The 20,723-nt window shown below is 36.1% G+C and overlaps 1 protein-coding gene across 12 annotated transcripts in view; it reads right to left on the bottom strand.

Moving 5' to 3' along the window:
- LOC105228487 (semaphorin-1A) overlaps positions 1-20,723 on the bottom strand; it is a 481,986-nt gene that overhangs the window by 172,897 nt on the left and 288,366 nt on the right. For all 12 annotated transcript variants that reach the window (XM_049455921.1, XM_049455900.1, XM_049455926.1 and 9 more), the window contains one exon: positions 19,901-19,997. In XM_049455921.1, the coding sequence (XP_049311878.1) occupies positions 19,901-19,997 (97 nt within the window). The remainder of the gene's footprint in view (positions 1-19,900; positions 19,998-20,723) is intronic.

The following is a 20,723-nucleotide window of genomic DNA, read 5'->3' as shown; positions in this document are numbered from 1 at the left end:
ACAGTCCATCGTGAGGCTAGAAAAATTGAGTAAGTGATAAGTTTGATAGGTTAGTCTGGTAAAATAATCCACACATGGACCGGCTTTGGTTTTTTGCCATAATAATTAGAGTTTCGTTTCGAAGTCCATGAGAAGTAATCATTCTTTGGGATGTAATAACTTTGGCTAAAATATTATCGAAAAAAGTTGAAATTTAGATTTTCCTTTGGGAAAGATATCTCCATGCCCCAGATGAAGTTCCGTTTCAAAGTCCATGAAGTAGTCATTCTTTGGGATGTGATAGCTTTGACTAAATAAATTATCGAGGAATGGGTTGAAATTTAATATATGTATTCTTTAGGAAAGATGTCGTCATGTACTGAAGCGCCTTCATAAAGCATTGGTCGCTTCTATAACTATATTCGTGCGGTTTTCCTCAAAATTTGAACGATTTTTTAAGAAAACATATAAAATTGTGTTAATCAAATTATTATCTATCTGAAGCTATCACGTTTTTTCGATTTTCTGGAAACTTTTGCATCCCAAAAAAGCCGCTTTAGAGGTCAAAAATGAGTCAAACTAATTTTGGATATCCTTTTTCGATGTAAATCACTTTCAAGTGAAGACGTTCTATACAGACTGGAACAAATGATAGGCAGAAGGGTTAAAGCTTCGTCTTAAAGCTTTTTTGGCCGCCTAGGACGTTCTTCATCTTCCAAGCTAAAATCAATACTTTAAAGTGGACATATTTAGGCAAACTGGACGAATATAGTTATAGATATGGATGTATAAACGGCAATATGAAGCCAGAGAAATCCGATTGAGCCTTCGAAGAGATATCTAATCTTCTCCTCTAAGCGTTACAACTTAACATTCTTCCGTCAAGTCAAAAATTAAAGATACTCAGCGATTCAGTGATAACTTCACCTAATTATTATCCATCTACGAGTTAAATCTTTGAATACCACTTGAGAAAATTTTTTGGTTCACCCGAATTTTCTATTATGAGTTTATTTAGAGAAAATTTTTGTTCCACCCTAATTTACTAATATGAGTTTATTGAGTATCTATTTAAGCATGCCATTTACTACCTTTTCTTTTGACCATATCGTTTGTTCGTTATTTGTGTGTTTTTAGCCGACCGCCAAAAGGTCAATGGCAAATTGTTGAATTGCCAAAGCAATGAACTTATTTTAGATAAGACAGTGTACAGCCGTTGAGAAGAGGCTCGGCATCAACTAAATATCCACCTGTTTGTAAAACAGTGTGTGTAAACTGTCAGTATCAAATTATTTTTGTACACTGTCCTAATCTAATTTTGCATATGACGATGTAGATATGAGTTTCATGTTAGATTCTAAAACTTTGTCGCCAGTAATTTCATTAGCTCATTAATAACTAATGAACAAATATTGAGTCATAATTGTTAGTTTTTGTAGCGAAACTTCAGCGTAAATTTAGTGCGAGATCATAGGTCGTACTGAGAACTGAACAAATTAGCTACACAATAGCGGAAATAAATAAGAAGTGGCAACGAGTTTGCTCGAAATTTTAGAATGGAATGGACTCGCGGCTACGGAATCGTTGATAATATTGCAGAAGTCTTTTGGGAAATCGACTTTATCAAGAGCAGAAGCAGTTGAGTAGTACAAAGCATTCAGTGAAGGACGTGCCTCATGTGAGTCGTTCATCCATCTCCGTTAATGACGATAACATAGGAAAATAACTTTTCTAACTAAAATCTAAGGAAGCTACCAAAACACGCGTTAAAAATCGGTTTGCCCTATAATAGCATTTTCCGTATCTGCAAAGTGAACAAGCAAAAGATTCTTCACTTCCTCTGTAAGTGCCCAGCTCTCTCACAACTCAGACATCGTATTTTTGGAAACTATCAGTTGCCAAATCTTGAATGTCTATCTACAAAAAGCATATCGGAGATAAGTAGTTTTATTGAGAGAACTAAATGCTTTGAACGAAGAGGCAGTACTCTTATCTACCTAACGAAATAGTGCTTGGAAATCTTCGTATAGGTATGAGAGAGATAACAGAGGATCTAAAGATCTCTTAGGAATTGACTTAACATATTTTAGTTAAAGTTTTGGATATGAACTGTGTCAATGCTAGGCTGTTGCCAAAATACCTGCATCGTCCTTATCTACCCATAGAAACAGTGCTTGAAAATCATCGTGTTGGCATGCGAGAAATAGCAGAGCATCCCAAGATCTCTTACGGATGGACCCAACACATTTTGATTAAAGTTTTCGGTATGAACGTGTGAATACTAGACTTTTACCAAAAGACCTGAAACGTTTGCAAAAACTCGAGTAGAGGTCGCAAACGAGATGTTTGACAACACAGCTGTGAATGTTACATCTGTCAAACGCATCATAACTGATAACGAGGCTTGTGTTTATCACTATGATGTCCAAAACTCTAGAGATTGACAATCCAAAAATGAAACGAAATGGAATAAACCATATCAAAGTCAATTAAACATCATGAAAATCATACTCTTCTTGATTATCGAGGTGTGGTTAGATTTGAAATCATTCCACAAAGTCAAACGGTCAATGAGGAACACCACTTGGCCACTTTGAGACGTTTATGTGAAGCAATTCGTCGTAAAAGGCCGGATTTGAAGGCTGAAAATGCATAGACTTTCCACCACGATATGCTGATAGATTCTGGTATGACTCTGACTGACTTTTTGAACAAGAGTCTTTGCTCCGCTACCGTATTCGCTAGATTTGGCTACCTGTGGCTTTTTTCTGGTTTCGAAGCTGAAAAACCCGGAACGGGTAACGCGTTACGAGTTCGTTGACGTAACTAAAAGTCATTAGCAGGACGAGCTGAAGGCCATCATGGCCAAAGCTTGTAACAAACTCAAAAATGTTCCAGGAATAGTAAAAAGTAGATCCGGAAACAGCAGAAAGAACGTCTTTTCATGCAATCTTCCCCAGTTGTAGCAAATAGAGCACAAAATGGGAGAGTCTAGTGAAGAGAGTATGTTCAACCTTCAAAAACGAATTATGGAACGGCCTGGAGATAAAGTAAACTACTCTTCCAGATTCGAAACATCTCACTAAGCATAAAAAGTCAATCGAGCAAGTGAGGCAAAAATAAGAAATAAAAAGTAAAATATGATAAGTTCAACCCACTGACCCCAGAACCCACCAATAAATTGAGTACCACATGATTGCATCATCTGCGAAAGCTCCATTTTCACTCGCTGCCACATTTGAGTTAAGCCCTATGAAACATTTGTTTGTTATTCGAGTCTCTTCAGCATTGCTACGCTGTCAGCCAGCAAAATAGCGAATTTGTATAAAGTGTTGTCTTTCTCGATGCCGGCGCGAAACAACGGAATCCTCTCACAATAATGCTTGTTGCCATTTTATTGCCTTCGCATACCAAACCACACACAGCACTCCGCTCAGCTGCGTATTTTCGCTACGCCACACTAACAGTGTACCGTTATATGCGCGCAGCAAAGCCTTTTACACCTCGTTTGGAAATTTTAATGCAACATTCAACCCGAGCTCACTTAACAACCGCCACTCGCCAGCCATCCGCCATTTGCCATTCGCCATTCGTCGTACGCCGCATTTCGCCCATCTGCCAGCCATTTAAAACCCTTCAAGCTGTCACTTATGCAAATCACAAGCCAACCCCAATACAAAAGCTTTTTGCAAAATGTACTTAATTCAACTCTTTTAGTGTACGTCCTTCGTTGTTTATGTTGTTGTTGTTGCTGTTGGTGTACATTTATACAAGTGCGCTACACGCAAACAGCAGGAGATTCCGTTGCGCATTTGCCAACCTTTGACCGATGTGCCACAGATATCCATCCGCGCTGTCTCGTTCGCGATTTAGCCTCTAACCTAACTGTGTTGTGCTGGAACATTGCCGTTGAAGTAATGACTTTCAAGTAGAATCCTTTGGCAAATGCGCGTATTGCTGCAATGGTAGTGTTGTTGTTGTTACACATTGTTGTTGTTTCGTCTGTTCGTTTTAATGTGGCGCAAGACGAGACCACCAACCGCCATATTAGACGAAATTGCTTTGGTGTGAGCCGAAGTAAGTAAAACCATAATTACCAAGAATGATTGTTCTTAGGGTACGAAAGGACGAAAGATTTGCGACTAGAAGAGTTGAATGGTTGGGAAATCTCACTTAACTTTGTTATATCTTCTTGTACTCGGTATAGTTTTCTCTTTCAGGGTGGCAACACTGGCTTGAGTGGTGGAAATTCAGAACTAAGTCTTTTCAGTAGTTACGGTTCAGTCAGAGACTCAGAAAAATATCTCAAACTAGCCTTTGGGAGCAAAGGATTGATTTGAGAATAAAACGAATTCAAAACTCAATCGAGTTCAGAAACAAATTCTCGAGGAAAATCTTTAAAACACCGGAACTTTCCCTCAAAATTGTCCAACGAAATCGATTCGACAATTACATAGCTTGTTTCGATATTTTCTACTGTAACAAATTCATAGCCCGGAAATCGTCAAAAAGTTTGAGTAAAAAATGATTTTAAAAGAGCTTTTTAAGTTCATATTGTAAAAAAGCTTTAAAGATCATAATATTTTTCAAGTATTACCTAGGAAAATACGACAGAGTAACAAAAGGTTAAAGTTTGCACAAAAAGATCTTTCGAAAACACCTTCAGAGTTTATAAGAAAGCTTTGAGAGAAATATTATATTTTACAAAATTTTTCGAGAGAAATGATATTTTTCGAAAATCATCTAGATATGAACAAAAGGCGTAAAAAACATAAAACTTACACAAAAAGCTCACAAAAAGAGCTTTCAAGTTTATAAACAAGCCTCGCGAATAGATATAATTCTCCCAAGTGATTTAGATATGGACCATAAAGCGTCAAAAGCTTAAAATTTACGCAAAAAGCTCTTTAAATAAGAGTTTTAAGTTTATAAAATACGTTCTAATATAGGTTCAAGATTCAGAGAGTATTACTTTGAGTGTAAATACATATATGGTATATGTTTTAAGTAAGTATTTTTTCGAGAAAATTTAGAGACGCTAAATTTTCTGTGCTTTTAATAGGCAAATATGGAACTTTTGTATAGTGTACGAAAGCTCACACGATATTAAGTAAAGAAAATATTGTTTTTGAGTCGTATTAGTGCTTTCAGATTGTGGGTGAAATTAATTTAGGATTTTTTTTAAGATATGGAGTATATTGACAAAGCTTTTATAGACTACAAGGAAAGCTTTATTTATATAATGCATTATATTTTGAATACTTCTGTTGTGAGTCTTGAAAGAGAAAATATGGCACTTGAGACTTTTTAGTACTTTTCGATTGTGGCTATATGGAGAAAGCTTTTCTCGACTTTAAGAAAAGCTTATTTATATAATGTAGGGAAAGCATAATGGCAAATATTTTTTGCATTGAAAATTGAGGTTTTCAGTTGTGAGTCTTCGAAAGAGTACTTAATGGACTGAAACTAAGTCTTCTAGTTACTTTTTCGAAAGAAAGCTTTATAAGTATAATGTTAGAAAAGCTAAAATAGAATTATATTTATGTATTAAAACTGTTTTTTCCTTTGGTAAGCCTTGAAATATCACATATTTAGCTGAAAAATGTCAAACTATTCTTTTTTTTTCAAAGTGAGCTTAAAGCTTAAAGCTATTTTTATTTTGAAAATAAGATTTTGAAGGTCTTGAAACATAAGATAATTAGGTGAAAAATGTCAAGCTATTATTTTTTTCGAAGTGAGCTTAAAAGCTTAAAGCTATTTTTGTTTAAAAGATCGGCTTTTTTATGTTGTCTGACCCGAAATATTACATATCTAGCTGGGAAATGTCAAACTGTTCGTTTTTTTTTTATTTTAAAAGTGAGCTTAAAAGTTTTCTTCAAAGTGAGCTTAAAAGCTTAAAGCTATTTTTGCTTTAAATATTGGTTTTTTTATGTTGTATGCCTTGAAATATAACATATTTAGCTGAAAAATGTCAAACTATTATTTTTTTTTTCAAAGTGAGCTTAAAAGCTTAAAGCTTTTCACGACAAGAAATCACCCGAAATTCTCCAAAAAATGCTAAGTTTCCTTTAACAATTTTTCATTTTATGATTTTTGCACATTTATCATCATACTTATTTCAACTGCTGTCTACAGCTGTAATTTGCCAGCAATTGCTTTTGGGCTAAACAAAATATATTACACTACACAGTGTTTTCCACGCAACCCCTCCCTTTACATGCAGCGAATTTCAACGCTGTCACACACAGGTACACACACACATATGCTGAAACATAGCTGGCTTTGATATTTTGTATTACACTTATCGCTTTTGCAACGTCTTTGTACATTCGCCGCGTTGGCAACGCCTTAATGTATGCTTTACCAAACAGACTTAAGAGTCTACACATGTTGTTGAGTCGAGTCAAGTCGTTACACTCATGCGACGCCATTGTATGTAGCCATGTATTTATATGTGCATGTGTGTGTATGTGTCTGCATTTCTTAAGCGTTCCGCTCAGACGGAAATGGAAATGCAGGCGACGTTTAAAAATTAGGTTAACATATAGCACTGCAAAGTGTTTAAGCAAAAACAAAAGCAACAAAAAGCGGCGAAGACGAGTGCGCATTTGGTTTGTGAGAGTATATGTGACAGTGTGTGCGCGTGTATGTGTGAATTTATGTCTGCAGCGCTGGCGTTGTTTGTGCATGCCTTTGTGGAGCGCATTGCCTGCGGTCAACACATAAATTTCAGACAAAAATTTGTATATGTGTGTGTGACTTGGCGGCTCTGCCTTACACAGTTATGCAAACTTTGACTTTCAAAGTGCAAAAATTTATTAAAGTGAAACTAGCATAGGCATTGCTTTATAAAATATATAAAATTTATATATTTGTGTGTATGTATGTACTATATTTAATGCCATAATTTCTTGCGCTCACTCTTACCACAGTTAAGATCTTCCAATTAAGTCGACGCTAGCGACAACACAGGCAACCGCAGTATGCTTGTGGTCTTTTATGCGGCACTCCGCGGTCTTTCTGAGTATAACTGTATATATGTAACTATAAATATTTAAGTATATATACATAGACCTCACTGTAATCATGATAACACTGAATTATCGCAGCAAAGTAGGCAAGCAGCCGACTCTAGTGCAGGAAAGGCTCTCTAAAACTCGGAAGTAGTATATTTTTCGCCTTTATCGATTGCTTAGAAGTTTGCGCAGATAGCTGTATGTGGTTTATTCTTGCATACTTTGTTCATAATTAACAATTTAATAAAACTCTATATGCATTCTACATACATAACTAATTTTGTGCTGAACCCTTACGAAATGTATGCCTTTACAAAAGAGGCAAAAAAATAATAATTAATTAAAGAGTTAAAAGTCATTGAATTGTGAATTTTGTAGCAAAGTAACCGCAAGTCGCAAAGCTTACACACATACACACAGCCTCCATATTATAATATTTTATAGGAAAAAGTTTGGTAACCCAAATTATGCACGACTTGGAAGCGCACAAATCATTCAATCAAGCAGCCGGCTTTGAACGGTTGGGTTAAGCTAAAGGTTCAATGATTTTCATTAAGCATCAAAAATTACTAGGAAGGAAGTAGAGAGCTTTTACAGCAGAAAGTGGCAAATATTTTTGGAATGCAGAGGAAGGAATTTGTATCTAAGAAAATTTGTAAACACTGGAGCAAATATTTTTGGTAAAGAGAAAGAAAGTATAGAGAAATTTGCCTCCTCTAAAACATATAAAGACTGAAACATATACATACATAATTAAAGTGGAATGAAGAAGATTATCTTACCATATTCCAAAATTGGAACAATGTGAAAGATTATGTGGCTTTATTATGAAAATTTATATGCAACTGCACTAAAATAAAAAAAAAAAACAAAAGCTCCGATCAAAGCATTGACTTCAACGAGGTAACTGAAAAAAAGCTGCAAAACTAAACACTTCGGTGAAAACTGCGCTGTTAAAAACAAACTTTTGGAAATAGCTGAATAAAAAAGCTCAATTAAGTGAAAACTTTGGTGAAAGCTCCGTTAGCAAACAAACAGTTTAAATAATCTTAAGCGAAAAGTAGAACTTTTAGTCTAGGGATAACATATTCAACGACACCAGTATGTTAGAAGTTCTTACTTCCACAATATATTGAAAAACTATAGTAAATGAAAGCTTCGGTTAAAGCTTAGGTATAAACAAGTTATATTTATAGCAAGAAAGCTTCAAATTTTAAATAATTGAAAGAAAAACCTGGAATTTTTGGTGAAGCTATATTGGGATACCAGATATTCTACTTAGAAAGTATGTTGAAGGCTTTGACTTCCAGGAAGGTTAATGTTGTATCTCAAATACATATTCAACGAAACCAGTTTGATAAAAGCTTTGACGTTCACGATGTATTACGATGTAGGTATAAAAAAGTTATATTTATATCATGAAAGCTTCGATTTTTGAATAATTTAAAGATATCCCTGAAAATTTTGGTGAAGCTATATTGGGATACCAGATATTCTATGTGGAAAGCATGTTGAAAGCTATAACTTCCACGAAGGAAAAGGTATATTGAGATACAGGTTTATATATGTGGAAATATTTGAAATCTTTGACTTCCACGAAGGTAAAGGTATACTGAGATTCTCTGAGGAAAGGATGTTAAAAGCTCTCACTTCCAATATTAGAATAATGATCAGTGGTAACTGCGATTAAAGCTTAAGTAAACAAAGCTATATTTCATATGAAAAAGTAATGAAAGCTTCGAAAACATACTGAGAGACTAGATATTTTTGGTGAAAGAATATTGAGAACCAATATACAAGTATTCTAGGTGGAAAATATGATATTAGCTGTGACTTCAGGCTTAAAAAAAAACTTTGATAAGTGAAAATTTTACCGAAGTTCTTGTAGAAATAAGATATTTCATTTCGAGAATATGATGAAAGCTCGAAGCTTGAAGTACTCTAAAAAAAGATATGAAAACTTTATTGAATAGACATTGAAGACAAAGCTATTCTAAGTGGAAAGTTAATGAAAGCTTTGTGTGTAACGACGTACCTAACGCAAGAAGTGAAAGTTTTAGTGCAGAGCCGCTCAAAATTTGTCATGCCTATACTCGGAGTATAGGCAAGCAAATGCAGTCGAAGCATGTACGCTACGACGCTAATTCTGCCAGCGTCAAAAATACACTCGAAATACAGGAATTCAGTTTCGAATAAACATATAGAGGACTTAATGAGAATCAAAACTTACGATCTTGAAGTCGATATGGAAAAAATCATGGAAAGTTAAAATTAACTTAATCAAAAACCATAATTATTTATTTTTTTCTAAATTTTTAATAACCAAATAGCACGATTTCACTCAGTGTACTAAGCAAGCGCGCGCACAGCGCATTACTTTGAGCGGCTCTGTTTTAGTTACAGCTCAACTGGAGACATGATATTTTATAAGGCAACATGATGAAAGCTGCGACTTGAACGAGTTGAGTAAAACTATGATAAGAAAAAAAAAAATTAAAAATTGAAAGTTTAGTGGAAGCTTGCTAGCAAACAAGCTCTGTAAAAAAAAATTAAAAAGCAAAATTTCAGCTGGCTGTATTAATATCCTAAAACAGCGTGACTGGAGGCAAAATATTTCGTGAGGAAACATGATGAAAGCTTCGACTTTCACGAGTTTAGTAAAGAAGAATATGACAGGAAAATAAAATGAAAGCTTCAATTTGAACGATGTACAAAAAAAGTGTAAAGTGAAAAGCTTTAGTGAACAGCGTGGAGACAAAATATTTCTTGAGAAAACATGATGAAAGCTTCTACTTTAATGAGTTAAGTAAATAAAAATATGATTGGAAAATAAAATGAAAGCTTCGATTTGAACAATGTATGCAAACAAAATAAAAAGTGAAAACTTTATTGAAAGAAAATTTTAAGAAAAGCTAGGTAAAAAGAGTAAAAACTTTGCGACATTTTTTCTTCCGTTTTTCATCACGAAATAAAAGATGTTTAATTATAAAAGAAGCTTCTGTGATTAGAGTAGAACTCACAATATTATACAGATGAAGATTTGAGTATATATATTTTTTTAGCTAAGCACGTAGTGAATGTACAACAACAACTTCTTAAAAGCTGCGATTTTTAATGCAAGTTTTCATATTCTGATCATATTGGTTATATCTTTTTGTTAAACATCAATTCCGCCGATATCTTAGAAGAAAGTTAGTTCTTGCAAAAAGCTTTTTCGAATAATAGTCTCTATGTGTGGAATCAGTCGAAATGAGTCCTATGCACTTAAAAATCACAGAAAAATATTAAGTAGAAAATTTGGAGGAAATTTGAACCATTTTGTCCAGGTTTGGGAAACCTTATCATATAAGAAAGACAATCAACAGAAAAGCTATTTTTTCGAAAGTGACTCTCTTCAGTACCATTCAAGAGAACTGTTCTCCGCAAGTTCATTGGAGACATGAGCGATGTGTTCCGAGGAACATGGAAGCACGAACTTAATGACCTCTAAGCCATCATAGAAATAATCAAACGCATAAAAATGAGTGGACAACAGAAGCAAGGACGCACACGCATCCAATGGTAGGACCAGGTGCATAAGGAAATGTCTGCACTTGTGTTAGTAACTCGCGAACTTGCAAAGAATAGAGGAAACTGGCGAAGTTTTATGTACTCGGCCCAAAGCATCCTCCGGTTTGAGAGTAATAGAGGAATAAGCTGCTTCCAGGTATCAATAAATCTTCTAATTTCAATGTTGTAAAATTACGAAACTTTCGAAAAGTAAATCCACAGTTAACACGAGGCAACAAAACTACTAAAAGGCTTCAATAGCTAGTGAGATAACAGTAATGGTGCTACACTTTATCAATTAGCCACTAATATCAAAAGTCAAAGTTATCCCTCCATAATTATAGGAAGTCGCGGAATAATCATGGCAACCGCAAATTTCTTGCCTGCAAAAACCACAGACAGTAAATTGCAACAAAACTAACAACCAAGCACGTACAAATACCGCTATGTGCCGTTAATGTGGCAGCAATGAATTCAAGGTAGGCAATGAAAACGACGAAAACAACGCCGCTTCTAATGCAACGAAAGCAATAACGGCGAACAACGACTGCTAGCACGAGCGCAGTGTACGCTAACGACAACAACAACAACAACTGTGAGCTAGTAAACGCGCTGAAGTGTAAACCAAACTTCAAATCGTGTGCTGACTCCAGCACCACACTCCCTCCATGCACCATTCACCAAAAGCGAAAACATAGAGCGATTCAAACGCAACCAAAAAAAGGAAGGCGAGCAGCGATGTTGCATACTTTTTGGCTGTGTGTGCATTACGCGCATTTCACTTAACACAGCCCAATGCGCGGTGCTGGTGGTGGCAGAAGGGTGGGGTTGCCAGAATTAATGAGTATCAGTGGAAGAATGCTGAAGGGGAGAGACGTGATTTAGCGTTTAATTAGAGCTCAAAAAATTACAATAGTGCGGATTTTCGCTCTACACTTGAAGGGTCGCTTTCAAAAACTTACGCGCAGCAAAACCGGGGTGTGCGCCTGAAAGGCAATGATGAATGTAGGGTTAATGCGCACTGGGTGAAATGCGTTGAATTAACCATGGAATGAAATGGATATCGTGTGCAGCACATTTTGCTGCTGCTTCTGGGTGTTTGACTGTGTGTGTGTGTGTGAAAAGTCGAATTTAAACTGCTAAAAGCTTGTTAGTAGTGAAACTGGTTTTTATTTAATTGGGTGCATAAAAATAGATTTAAAAGCAAGTTTAGGGTTATTTTAAATGCGAGAAGATTAAGTGGAAAGAAATTGGAATATAAAAAATAATGATTTGTGTGTGAAAGCCAGAAATAATTGCGGAAATTAAAACAGTTTTGAGACACTAACGTAACTGGTTTAGATTTAAATACAGGCAATTACTGTAAAGGAGCTGTGAGGTATGGGAGTTTGTCATATTTTTCAGCTCATGAATCTTGTATTATTGCTAATTTCGATTGCATCGAAGCTATAAAACCCCTCACTGGTACTTTTTGAAGCTCAAACGAGTTTAAACAGATTTTTATTTTGATTTTGATCAGTCAATTTGTATGACAGCTATATGCTATAGCAGTCCGATCTCAGCAATATAATTGCAGATTGCAGTGTTCTCTTAGATAATACTATGTGTTGAATTTCGTTAGGATAGCTTGCAAAATGAAAAAGTTTTCCATGCGAGTACTTAATATTGATCGATCAGTTTGTATGGCAGCTATATGCTATAGTGGTCCGATCTGAACAATATGTTCAGAGATTGTAGAATTGGCTTGGAAAATAATCTGTACCAAATTCTGTGAAGATATCTTGTAAAATAAATAAGTTTTCCATACCAAAATTGGATTGGATACGATCAATTTGTATGGCAGCTATATGCTATAGTGGGCTGATCTGAACAAAATAAACAGAGATTGTAGTGTCGCCTTGAAAAACAAGCTGTGTCGAATTTTGTGAAGATATCTTGTAAAATACATAAGTTTTAGTGGAAGTATTTAATTTTTATCGATCAGTTTGTATGACAGCTATATGCTATAGTTGTCTGATCTGAGCAATTTCTTCAAATATTGCAGCGCTACCTTGTATAATAATCTGTGTAAAATTTCGTGGAAATATCTTGTGAAATAAAAAAGTTTTCCATACAAGTACTTAAATTTGATTGATCAGTTTGTAAGGCAGCTATATGCTATAGTTGTCTGATCTGAACAATTTCTTCACACATTGCTGAGTAGGCTCAGAAAATAAGTTGTATAAAATTTTATGAAGATACCTTCTCAAATGAAAAAGTTTTCTATAGAAGAACTTGATTTTGATTGATCGGCTTGTGTGATAGCTATATACTATAGTGGCCGGATCTGAACCATATGTATATACGAGTATACGCCCTGTTAAGTATAAAAAATAATTTCAACAAACACAACACTACTAACAACCAGCTGCTAAAGAAAACATTGCAATTTCATCAACCCAAATCTTGTTTCGCTATGGCCAAATCTCCTGCTTGCGTACCAAACTTTTCTCCTTCAGCTTTTTGGGCCAACACTTTTTGGCTTTTCTCCCAGTTTTAGATTGCATAGTTTGCCCACACACTTTTCTTCTAAGCTGCCAACGTTCGAAAGTACCATTTACTATTTTAGTGTTTGCTTTTCGCTGTTTTTGTTTGTTGTTGCGTTCGATATTGTCACCCATGTTGGCGAGCCGAAAAGTATGCCACACTAAGGGCGTTTCGAGTGCCACTCTACGGCGTCACAAAGTGACAGGCGCAGACTTTGCTTAAAAGGTCTCGATCGTGTGTGTGTGTGTATGTGGGGACAGGTGGGCGGCACATAAGGTGACAGTTGTGGCAACAAATTATGCTATCGAAGGGTAATGTACACCAGTAGTGTGTTTGTGTTGCATGAAATCTTTAGATAAGCATATCTTTAGGCGGCAGCACAACAAATTGCAGAAATTAGGTTATGGATTCAAGGAGGGTTGATGTCTCGAATGGGGTGAGTCATAGCTTAATTTGTTTTAACTTTTTTCTTGTTATGCAGATAACACTAAGTTGGAGATTGTGTTGTTGTAGACATCTGTAACTATGTATGTGGAAATATTATTAGTGCCCTAATAATTTTCAATAAACTTAAATAATGATGCTTCAATAAAAATGGTTTTCACTTTAGAGTTGAGAATCCCAAATTATTTTATTCGTAGTAGTGAAGTTTTTAGTTCGGGGTTTCGAAATTTTATTTTTAAGACGTTTTATAAAAGAAGAAGTGTTTCAGAAACTTAACAAAAAAACGTTTATACTTTGCAATTTTGAATCCGGAATTTTTTTTTTCGGGATCCCCAAAATAAAACTTAGGGATTTTTTCTGATTATCTGGGATTTTGATTCTCATGATTCTCATGAATCGCTTTCACTTTGAAATTTTGAATCCGGAATTATTTTTTTCGGGATCCCGAAATTTCTTATTTGTCCGGTTTACAAAATTATATTTAAGCGTAATTTCGATTTCCGGGATTTTCATAGAACGTCTTCACTTTGGAATCGTGAATACCGAATTAACTTTTTCGGGATCCCGAAGTTGTATTTTTGTCAATGTTAAAAAATTATATTTAAGCGTAATTTCGATTTCCGGGGCTTTCATAAATCATTTTCACTTCGGAATCAAGAATCCCGAATTAATTTATTCGGGATCCCGAAGTTGTATTTTTGTCAATGTTAAAAAATTATATTTCTTAATGTTTTTAGATTTATAATCGATGAGCTTTTTTTGAGGTTAGGCTGAGGGAAGTCGCAACTAATCAAAAGAAGTATGGAAACTTATAGATTTGAAAAACAAATAGACGAAGAGGTATGTGTAGCAGAGTTCGTTGAGACCCTCAATAGTGAAATCTCGAACATAAAAGCTAATTTTTGTCTAATAAGATGCTCTTTTTTACTCGATAAGAGACCATAAATAGTCAAATCTCGAATAAAGAAGCTAATTTTTGTCCAATAAGATGCTCTTTTTTAACCGATAAGAACTTTCTTCAATATAATATGCACACATTTGCTGTATAAATTTCGTGTAACTACCAATTTTCTTCAAAAACTTTCAATGCCCAAAGCTTCAGCCACAACCACAAACAAAATTTTCTTCGAAGGGGAGCAAGGAACCCCAAAAGTATGCAACTCATTACTTCCATGCAATGTAAGCTTGCGCTCACATTTTGTGGGGCGAACGAGCAAAAGGCCCATCAGCAGCAGGTAAGTGTGGTCTCAAGTATACTTGCACTAGAGATGATAACCATACTATTTAGACAAACTTCGGGCCAAATGGGAATCGCGCACAGTTGGCTTATTTGCTAAAAAGATACATATCAGCAGCGCGCGGCGACATTTCAACGTCTTTGCATCTAATAACCAAGTTGCCAGTTCCACTTAAAATGCGATTTTTTTCGCTACTTGCCAACTCGGAACTTTTTTGAGCGAGTGCGACGAGCGCATAAGCAGCGTCACTCGACTGAAATCAGGTCAACATTCATTAATGTCACGTTGCCAAAACGAAAATCTTTTCAAAAGATTTCATGTATTCCGCGGTCCTTTTTTTGTGTGCATGATGTTAGAAAAAATGCCACCCTTTCCAGTTTTTGCGCTTCAGCGAGTAAGAACATACACACACACATACTTATATGCGCATGTTCGTGCATTGCTTACACTTCCGCTCATAGAAAGCGCACACAAAACACAACGCGAACTCGCTGTACCGCAAACCGCTGCCGCCACAGCATCAACAAGCGCTTTCAGAAATGCTGCTGTTATTGTTGTTGCTGTTGTCTCATGTCGCAGGTGGCTCTAACGGTGCAAAAAAATGTGTGCACATTGCATGCCACCACGTTGTTGCCGTGTCCTACTGCCTTGTGAGCGTATGCGGTCGCTTGCTTGGCACCGATTGCCTGCAAGCGTTTGCATTTGTGTAGGTGTGTGTGTTTGTGTTAAAAAGCTGCGCTTGTTCATGTCAAGCAATTTCATTTGTGCAACACCATTATTATTGCATTTCAATTCGTTTCGTGTCAACCTTATCTTAGCGCAGCGCTTTGAACACACACACAAACACCCACAACAGCAAGAGTAGAAGCATACTTTTAGGCACGCCTACTATGTATGTGTGGATATATGTGTAAAGCGAACTATTTGGTCGATGTGTCGATGCAGGCTCGAGGCGCCAAGTGATTTTTACTCACACACATATACCTACAAACATACTAATACACTTTGTGTGCTGTTATGCTGGCCGCATGCGCCACATGTGCAACATTTCTTCAAAATGTTGCTATTTTCGTTTTGAAAAATCAACAAAAAAATATTGTGAGTATTTACTGTTGCACATTGAGGTACAAAATGTCGGTGCTGCAGCAAATACAAAGGTATGTGCGCGTGTTAGTGCATTATTGTACATTTAGCGCCATAGACATCAGTTGCTGCGTAGCGGTTGCATGCCACTACGACTCTTGAAACACATATTTGTGTTTATTTTGTACAAATATTAGATTGCTTGCTGTCTATAAGTTAAATAATCAGAAACATAGATTTGAAAAAAAAGCAGGCACAGTGATGCAGTATCTAAAAGTAGGAACAATAACAAGATATCTATGTATGTATGTACATACATATGTACATACATAAATGTGAATATGTATGTATAAAAAGTTAGTGCATATTTTTACAACACGCGTATCGACAGTTTTTTCGTAATTTGACAACAATACTCGATAAAAGTAAGTCAGTCCCGAAATTTTTTTCGGGATCCCGACGTTAGAAATAAGTAAAAAAACACACATATCAGCACTTTTTTATACTTCCAAAACAAAAATCGAAAAAACAAATCAATCCCGAAAATTTTTATTCGGGATCCCGATTTAAGCATAAATGTGCAGATATTTTTAAAACACGTAAATAAGTACTTTTTTATTAATCGAAAATAATAAGTAAATTAATCCCGAAATTTTTTCTTCGGGATCCCGAAGTTAAAAAAATATGTGCACAATTAAAACCACCCATATCAGCACTTTTTTATAATTCGAAAACAATAGTCGAAAAAATGATTCAATCCCGAAATTTTCTTTTCGGGATCCCGAAGTTAATAATAAATGTGTAAAGGTTTTTTTAAACCACGCATATCCGCACTTTATAACTCGAAAATAATAATCGATAAAAGTTAATCAGTCCCGAAATTCTTTTTCAACAAAATCCCGAATTGGACGCACCGATAAAACAAGACCGATAGTAGTAAAATTTTTTTTGTTCAAGAAATATTACCAATTAAACCAACTCTAATGATGCTCATATTTTTTTGAAATATTGCCATTTAACACGATCCGAATCCCGAAAAACATCCATGAAATGAGATCCCGGTTGTAGTCTTTTTGTTACAAAACTAAATATTATTATGTCAGCGTTGTAAAAACTATTTAGGGAACATTTTTTCACAAAATCCCGATTTGGACAAACCGAAAAAACGGGATCCCGACTGCAAAATTTTTGGTTGCAAGTGATACTATGGGTATTATATTGTATATTGTGTCAGTGTTATAACAAATTTTAGGGTTTTTGAAGATTATTTTTCGGGATCCCGAAATGTTTTTTTCAACTCGTCAAATTTGAAAATATAGGAATTATGGAATTATGCAAGCGTTACAACGAATTTTTGAGTTTCTGAAAATTATTTTTCGGGATCCCGAATTTTTTTTCAACTCATGATTGAAAATATACATATGTACGTATTGTGTTAGCGTTATAACCAGTTTGAAAATTTTTGAAAATTATTTTTCGGGATCCCGAAATTTTTTTCAACTCATCAATTTTGAAAATATAAAGTTACATACACATGTACATACATACGTATCTAATGATCAATACTTTCTTCAACACAAAAGTATACTAGTCAATATTATTGCGCAATACTATTTATTTAATAAATATAACTCGTCTTGTTGTGCCCGTTGCCCCCGTTTGTGCACAAATAAGCACTTTGCCCATTGGAAATGAACTTTCTTGCTTCCAGGAAATTACCTCAAAACCATAAACGCTCACACACACACACACACATTTGTATAAACAATATGAAAGCACAGCTTGTTTGCACAGACATAAAAGAAATAACTGCAAAACGCAGAAACATTTGTAGAATGGAGAAATGAAAAAGGGCCGAAGAATTGAAATAATGTGCAACTTTTTGCGTTAGCATTGCTAACTTTTCAAATTTCAATTTTCTGTTTTCAGTTCTCTGAATGCAATTAAATATTATAAAATCTATGCTATGCTGTGCAATGTTATGCAATGCGGACATGCCAACTGGCAAGCAAGTGCAACTGTGTGGCGTTTTGAGGTTATGGTTGGCTGGGGTGAGCGAGGGTCTGGGTGAAAGGGTGCGAGCATGTACATACATCCATATATTTACCATATACATATATACATACATATGTATGTATAATAGCTATTATTTGTATATTTATACTATACGAGTATATAAAGGATATACATACATATGTATATAGGTACAACTCAGGTGCACAAACGGTCACTGTGTTGCCGGTAGCTGTGTCAAGCAGGCGCTGGCAACTTTTGAGAGTTATATTTTTATATGCATACTATGTTTATAGGTATTTGTAGATATGTATGCGCGTATATACACATAGGTATGCGTATCTGTGCATATATAGGTATGAGTGTGTATATGTGGCAACTATAGCGACACTTGAGAAGCTGCATAATTTTCACTTTAAAACTTTCATAACAACGCTTGGACAGGCCGAAAATGCAAAAGCAAACAATAAATAGAACAACAACAACAACAGCAACGTAAAAGGAACGCTTCAACAACGAAGTAAGCAAAGAAAAATTGTGACAACACAGAGCTACTGCCAACCCGTTGCGTTGACATTTCTCCAACGGCAACAAAGATGACAGCGAAAGCAGGAAAAAAATAAAGCAAAGAAAAATACCAAAAATAAAATACCGTTAACTTCCATTGCAAAGAATACCCTTAACAAGGAAGCAAGTTTCCAAAGCACGAAATTGATTTTGATCGGTCAGTTTGTATGGCAGCTATATGCTATGATGATCCGATCTGAACAATTCCTTCAGGGATTGTAGCTTTCCTTTGGAAAATAACATACGTTGAATTTTGTGAAGATATCTTCTGAAATAAAAAAGTTTTCCATACAAATACTTGTATTTGGTTGGTCAGTTTGTATGACAGCTATATGCTATGATGATCCGATCTGAACAATTTCTTCAGAGATTATAGCCTTGCTTTAGCTAATAATTAGTGTCGAATTTCGTGAAGATATCTTCTGAAATAAAAAAGTTTTTCATACAAAGACTTGCATTTGATCGTTCAGTTTGTATGGCGGCTATATGATATAGTGGTCCGATATCGACAGTTTCGACAAATGAGTAACTTCTTTTGAAGGAAAAGTGGTATACAAAATTTAATAACGCTAACTCAAAAACAGACCAAAAAGCGAACAGGCCGATCTGCCTCAATCGACTCAACTCGCCACGTCATTATATACTTGTACGTACAGAAGAATATATATAGTCTCCTACCTTTCCTTCTAGTTGTTCCGAACTTCGTGGTAAACTTTATTAAACATGTTCAGGGTATAAAAAGACAAGTAGTTGCCAACTCTTGGCAACCCACTCGGGTGGCTAACTAACACAAAGCCAGCCAAGACACCGATCTGCGACGGTAACTGCTACTGTCAACACCAAAGTGTAGAGCGGGCAACATAAAAAAATGGCAAGAAGCAGCATATAAAATGGAAATTCACGCTACCCCTAACAAGTACAAAAACAACTACAAGACAATAGTGCTTGCGAAACTTTAACGAACGGACGCAGCATGCAGCGCAGGCCGGAGTAGGCGGCAAGGAGTGTACCAGAGTTGCAGGTGACTGCTGGTTGTTGACGCTGGCTGATGTGCTTGTATGTGTGTGTGTTTACTTATGTATATGCGTGTGCGCCAGCAACTGCTTTGACAAGCAACAGTCGCAAGTTCCGGACTTTCAGCGACCTGTGAGACTGCTGGCAGGACAGGGCAGCATCAGCCGGACCCGGTAGCGCTATGCTGCTGCTACTTTCAAGTGTCTTCCTGTTTTATGTACTTTATATTTCAGTTTTGCGCACACACACTATATTTTATACATTTACATATATATATATATATACACGTTTTGACTGTGTCTTCCATGCGGACGCCTTTGTTAACCCATTTTTGCGTTGCCGCTGCGGCACTTGGCATACTCGTGCGCCATGCAGCACTTGACACACACAGCGCATGTATATATATATATATAACGCTACTCATATATACTATATATAAATATAATGAAAATGTTGGCTGATGGCACTCACCTGGCACCGACGAGCAGGCTGTTGCCATCCTTTGTGACAAGCTTAAAATGATCCACGACACTTTCGTTTCCGAGAAATTTTAGCACATCTTCAGGACCTGCAGATAAAAAGGAGAAAGTGAAAAAATTAGCAAAAACAGCATAGCAAATTAGTACAGCACAAAGATAATATAGTATTTACATAATGAAGTGTGTATATAAAAATACAGAGATAGGGAAAGAAATGTAGATAGATAGCGAGTGAAATGGAGAGCGATAGAGAGTGAGCGCCACTGCTTAATTAGGCAATTTAAATTTAACAAAAGCCATGAGCCGCACAGCACACTGCACTGCAACGCCCGACGCAGAGCGGCACAATGGCAACGCCACAGGCCACCGGAAGGCGCACTATACTTTCGCCCCCCACCACTCAGCGCATGGAGCACAGGCTGGCACATGCTACAAATATCGGACATTTTGCAGCAATGGTCGCAGCTGAAGTATCTCTTTGATGTAGGGAAAGTAATAGTTGACACAATACGCACGAATAAAAGGCCGTAGGTAAGGCATGATGCGGAGCGGCAGCTGCGGCATGAATTGCCTGACAATGGGGCGCAATTTAATGGCTGAAAAGTCACAAGGTTTCTAGGTATAATAATGAAGACGCTGCTGCAGGTGTAGGAAGGCGCACTTGTGACTGCTGAATGTGTCGGAAGCAGAGAGATAACTCGCTATTTTTGTATTTTTCAACGTATTGTTGCCGCAGCAGCTCATTAAATATTGTTGGACAACAGCATGTGGTAGGGGGCGCATGTTCCAATCAGACAAATTGTTATGGTGAGCTG

The sequence above is a fragment of the Bactrocera dorsalis genome, chromosome 1, assembly GCF_023373825.1.
Source record: "Bactrocera dorsalis isolate Fly_Bdor chromosome 1, ASM2337382v1, whole genome shotgun sequence".
Taxonomy (NCBI): Eukaryota; Metazoa; Arthropoda; class Insecta; order Diptera; family Tephritidae; genus Bactrocera; species Bactrocera dorsalis.
The sequence above is the reverse complement of the archived record's forward strand: the minus strand, read 5'-3'. Positions and strand labels throughout refer to the sequence as shown.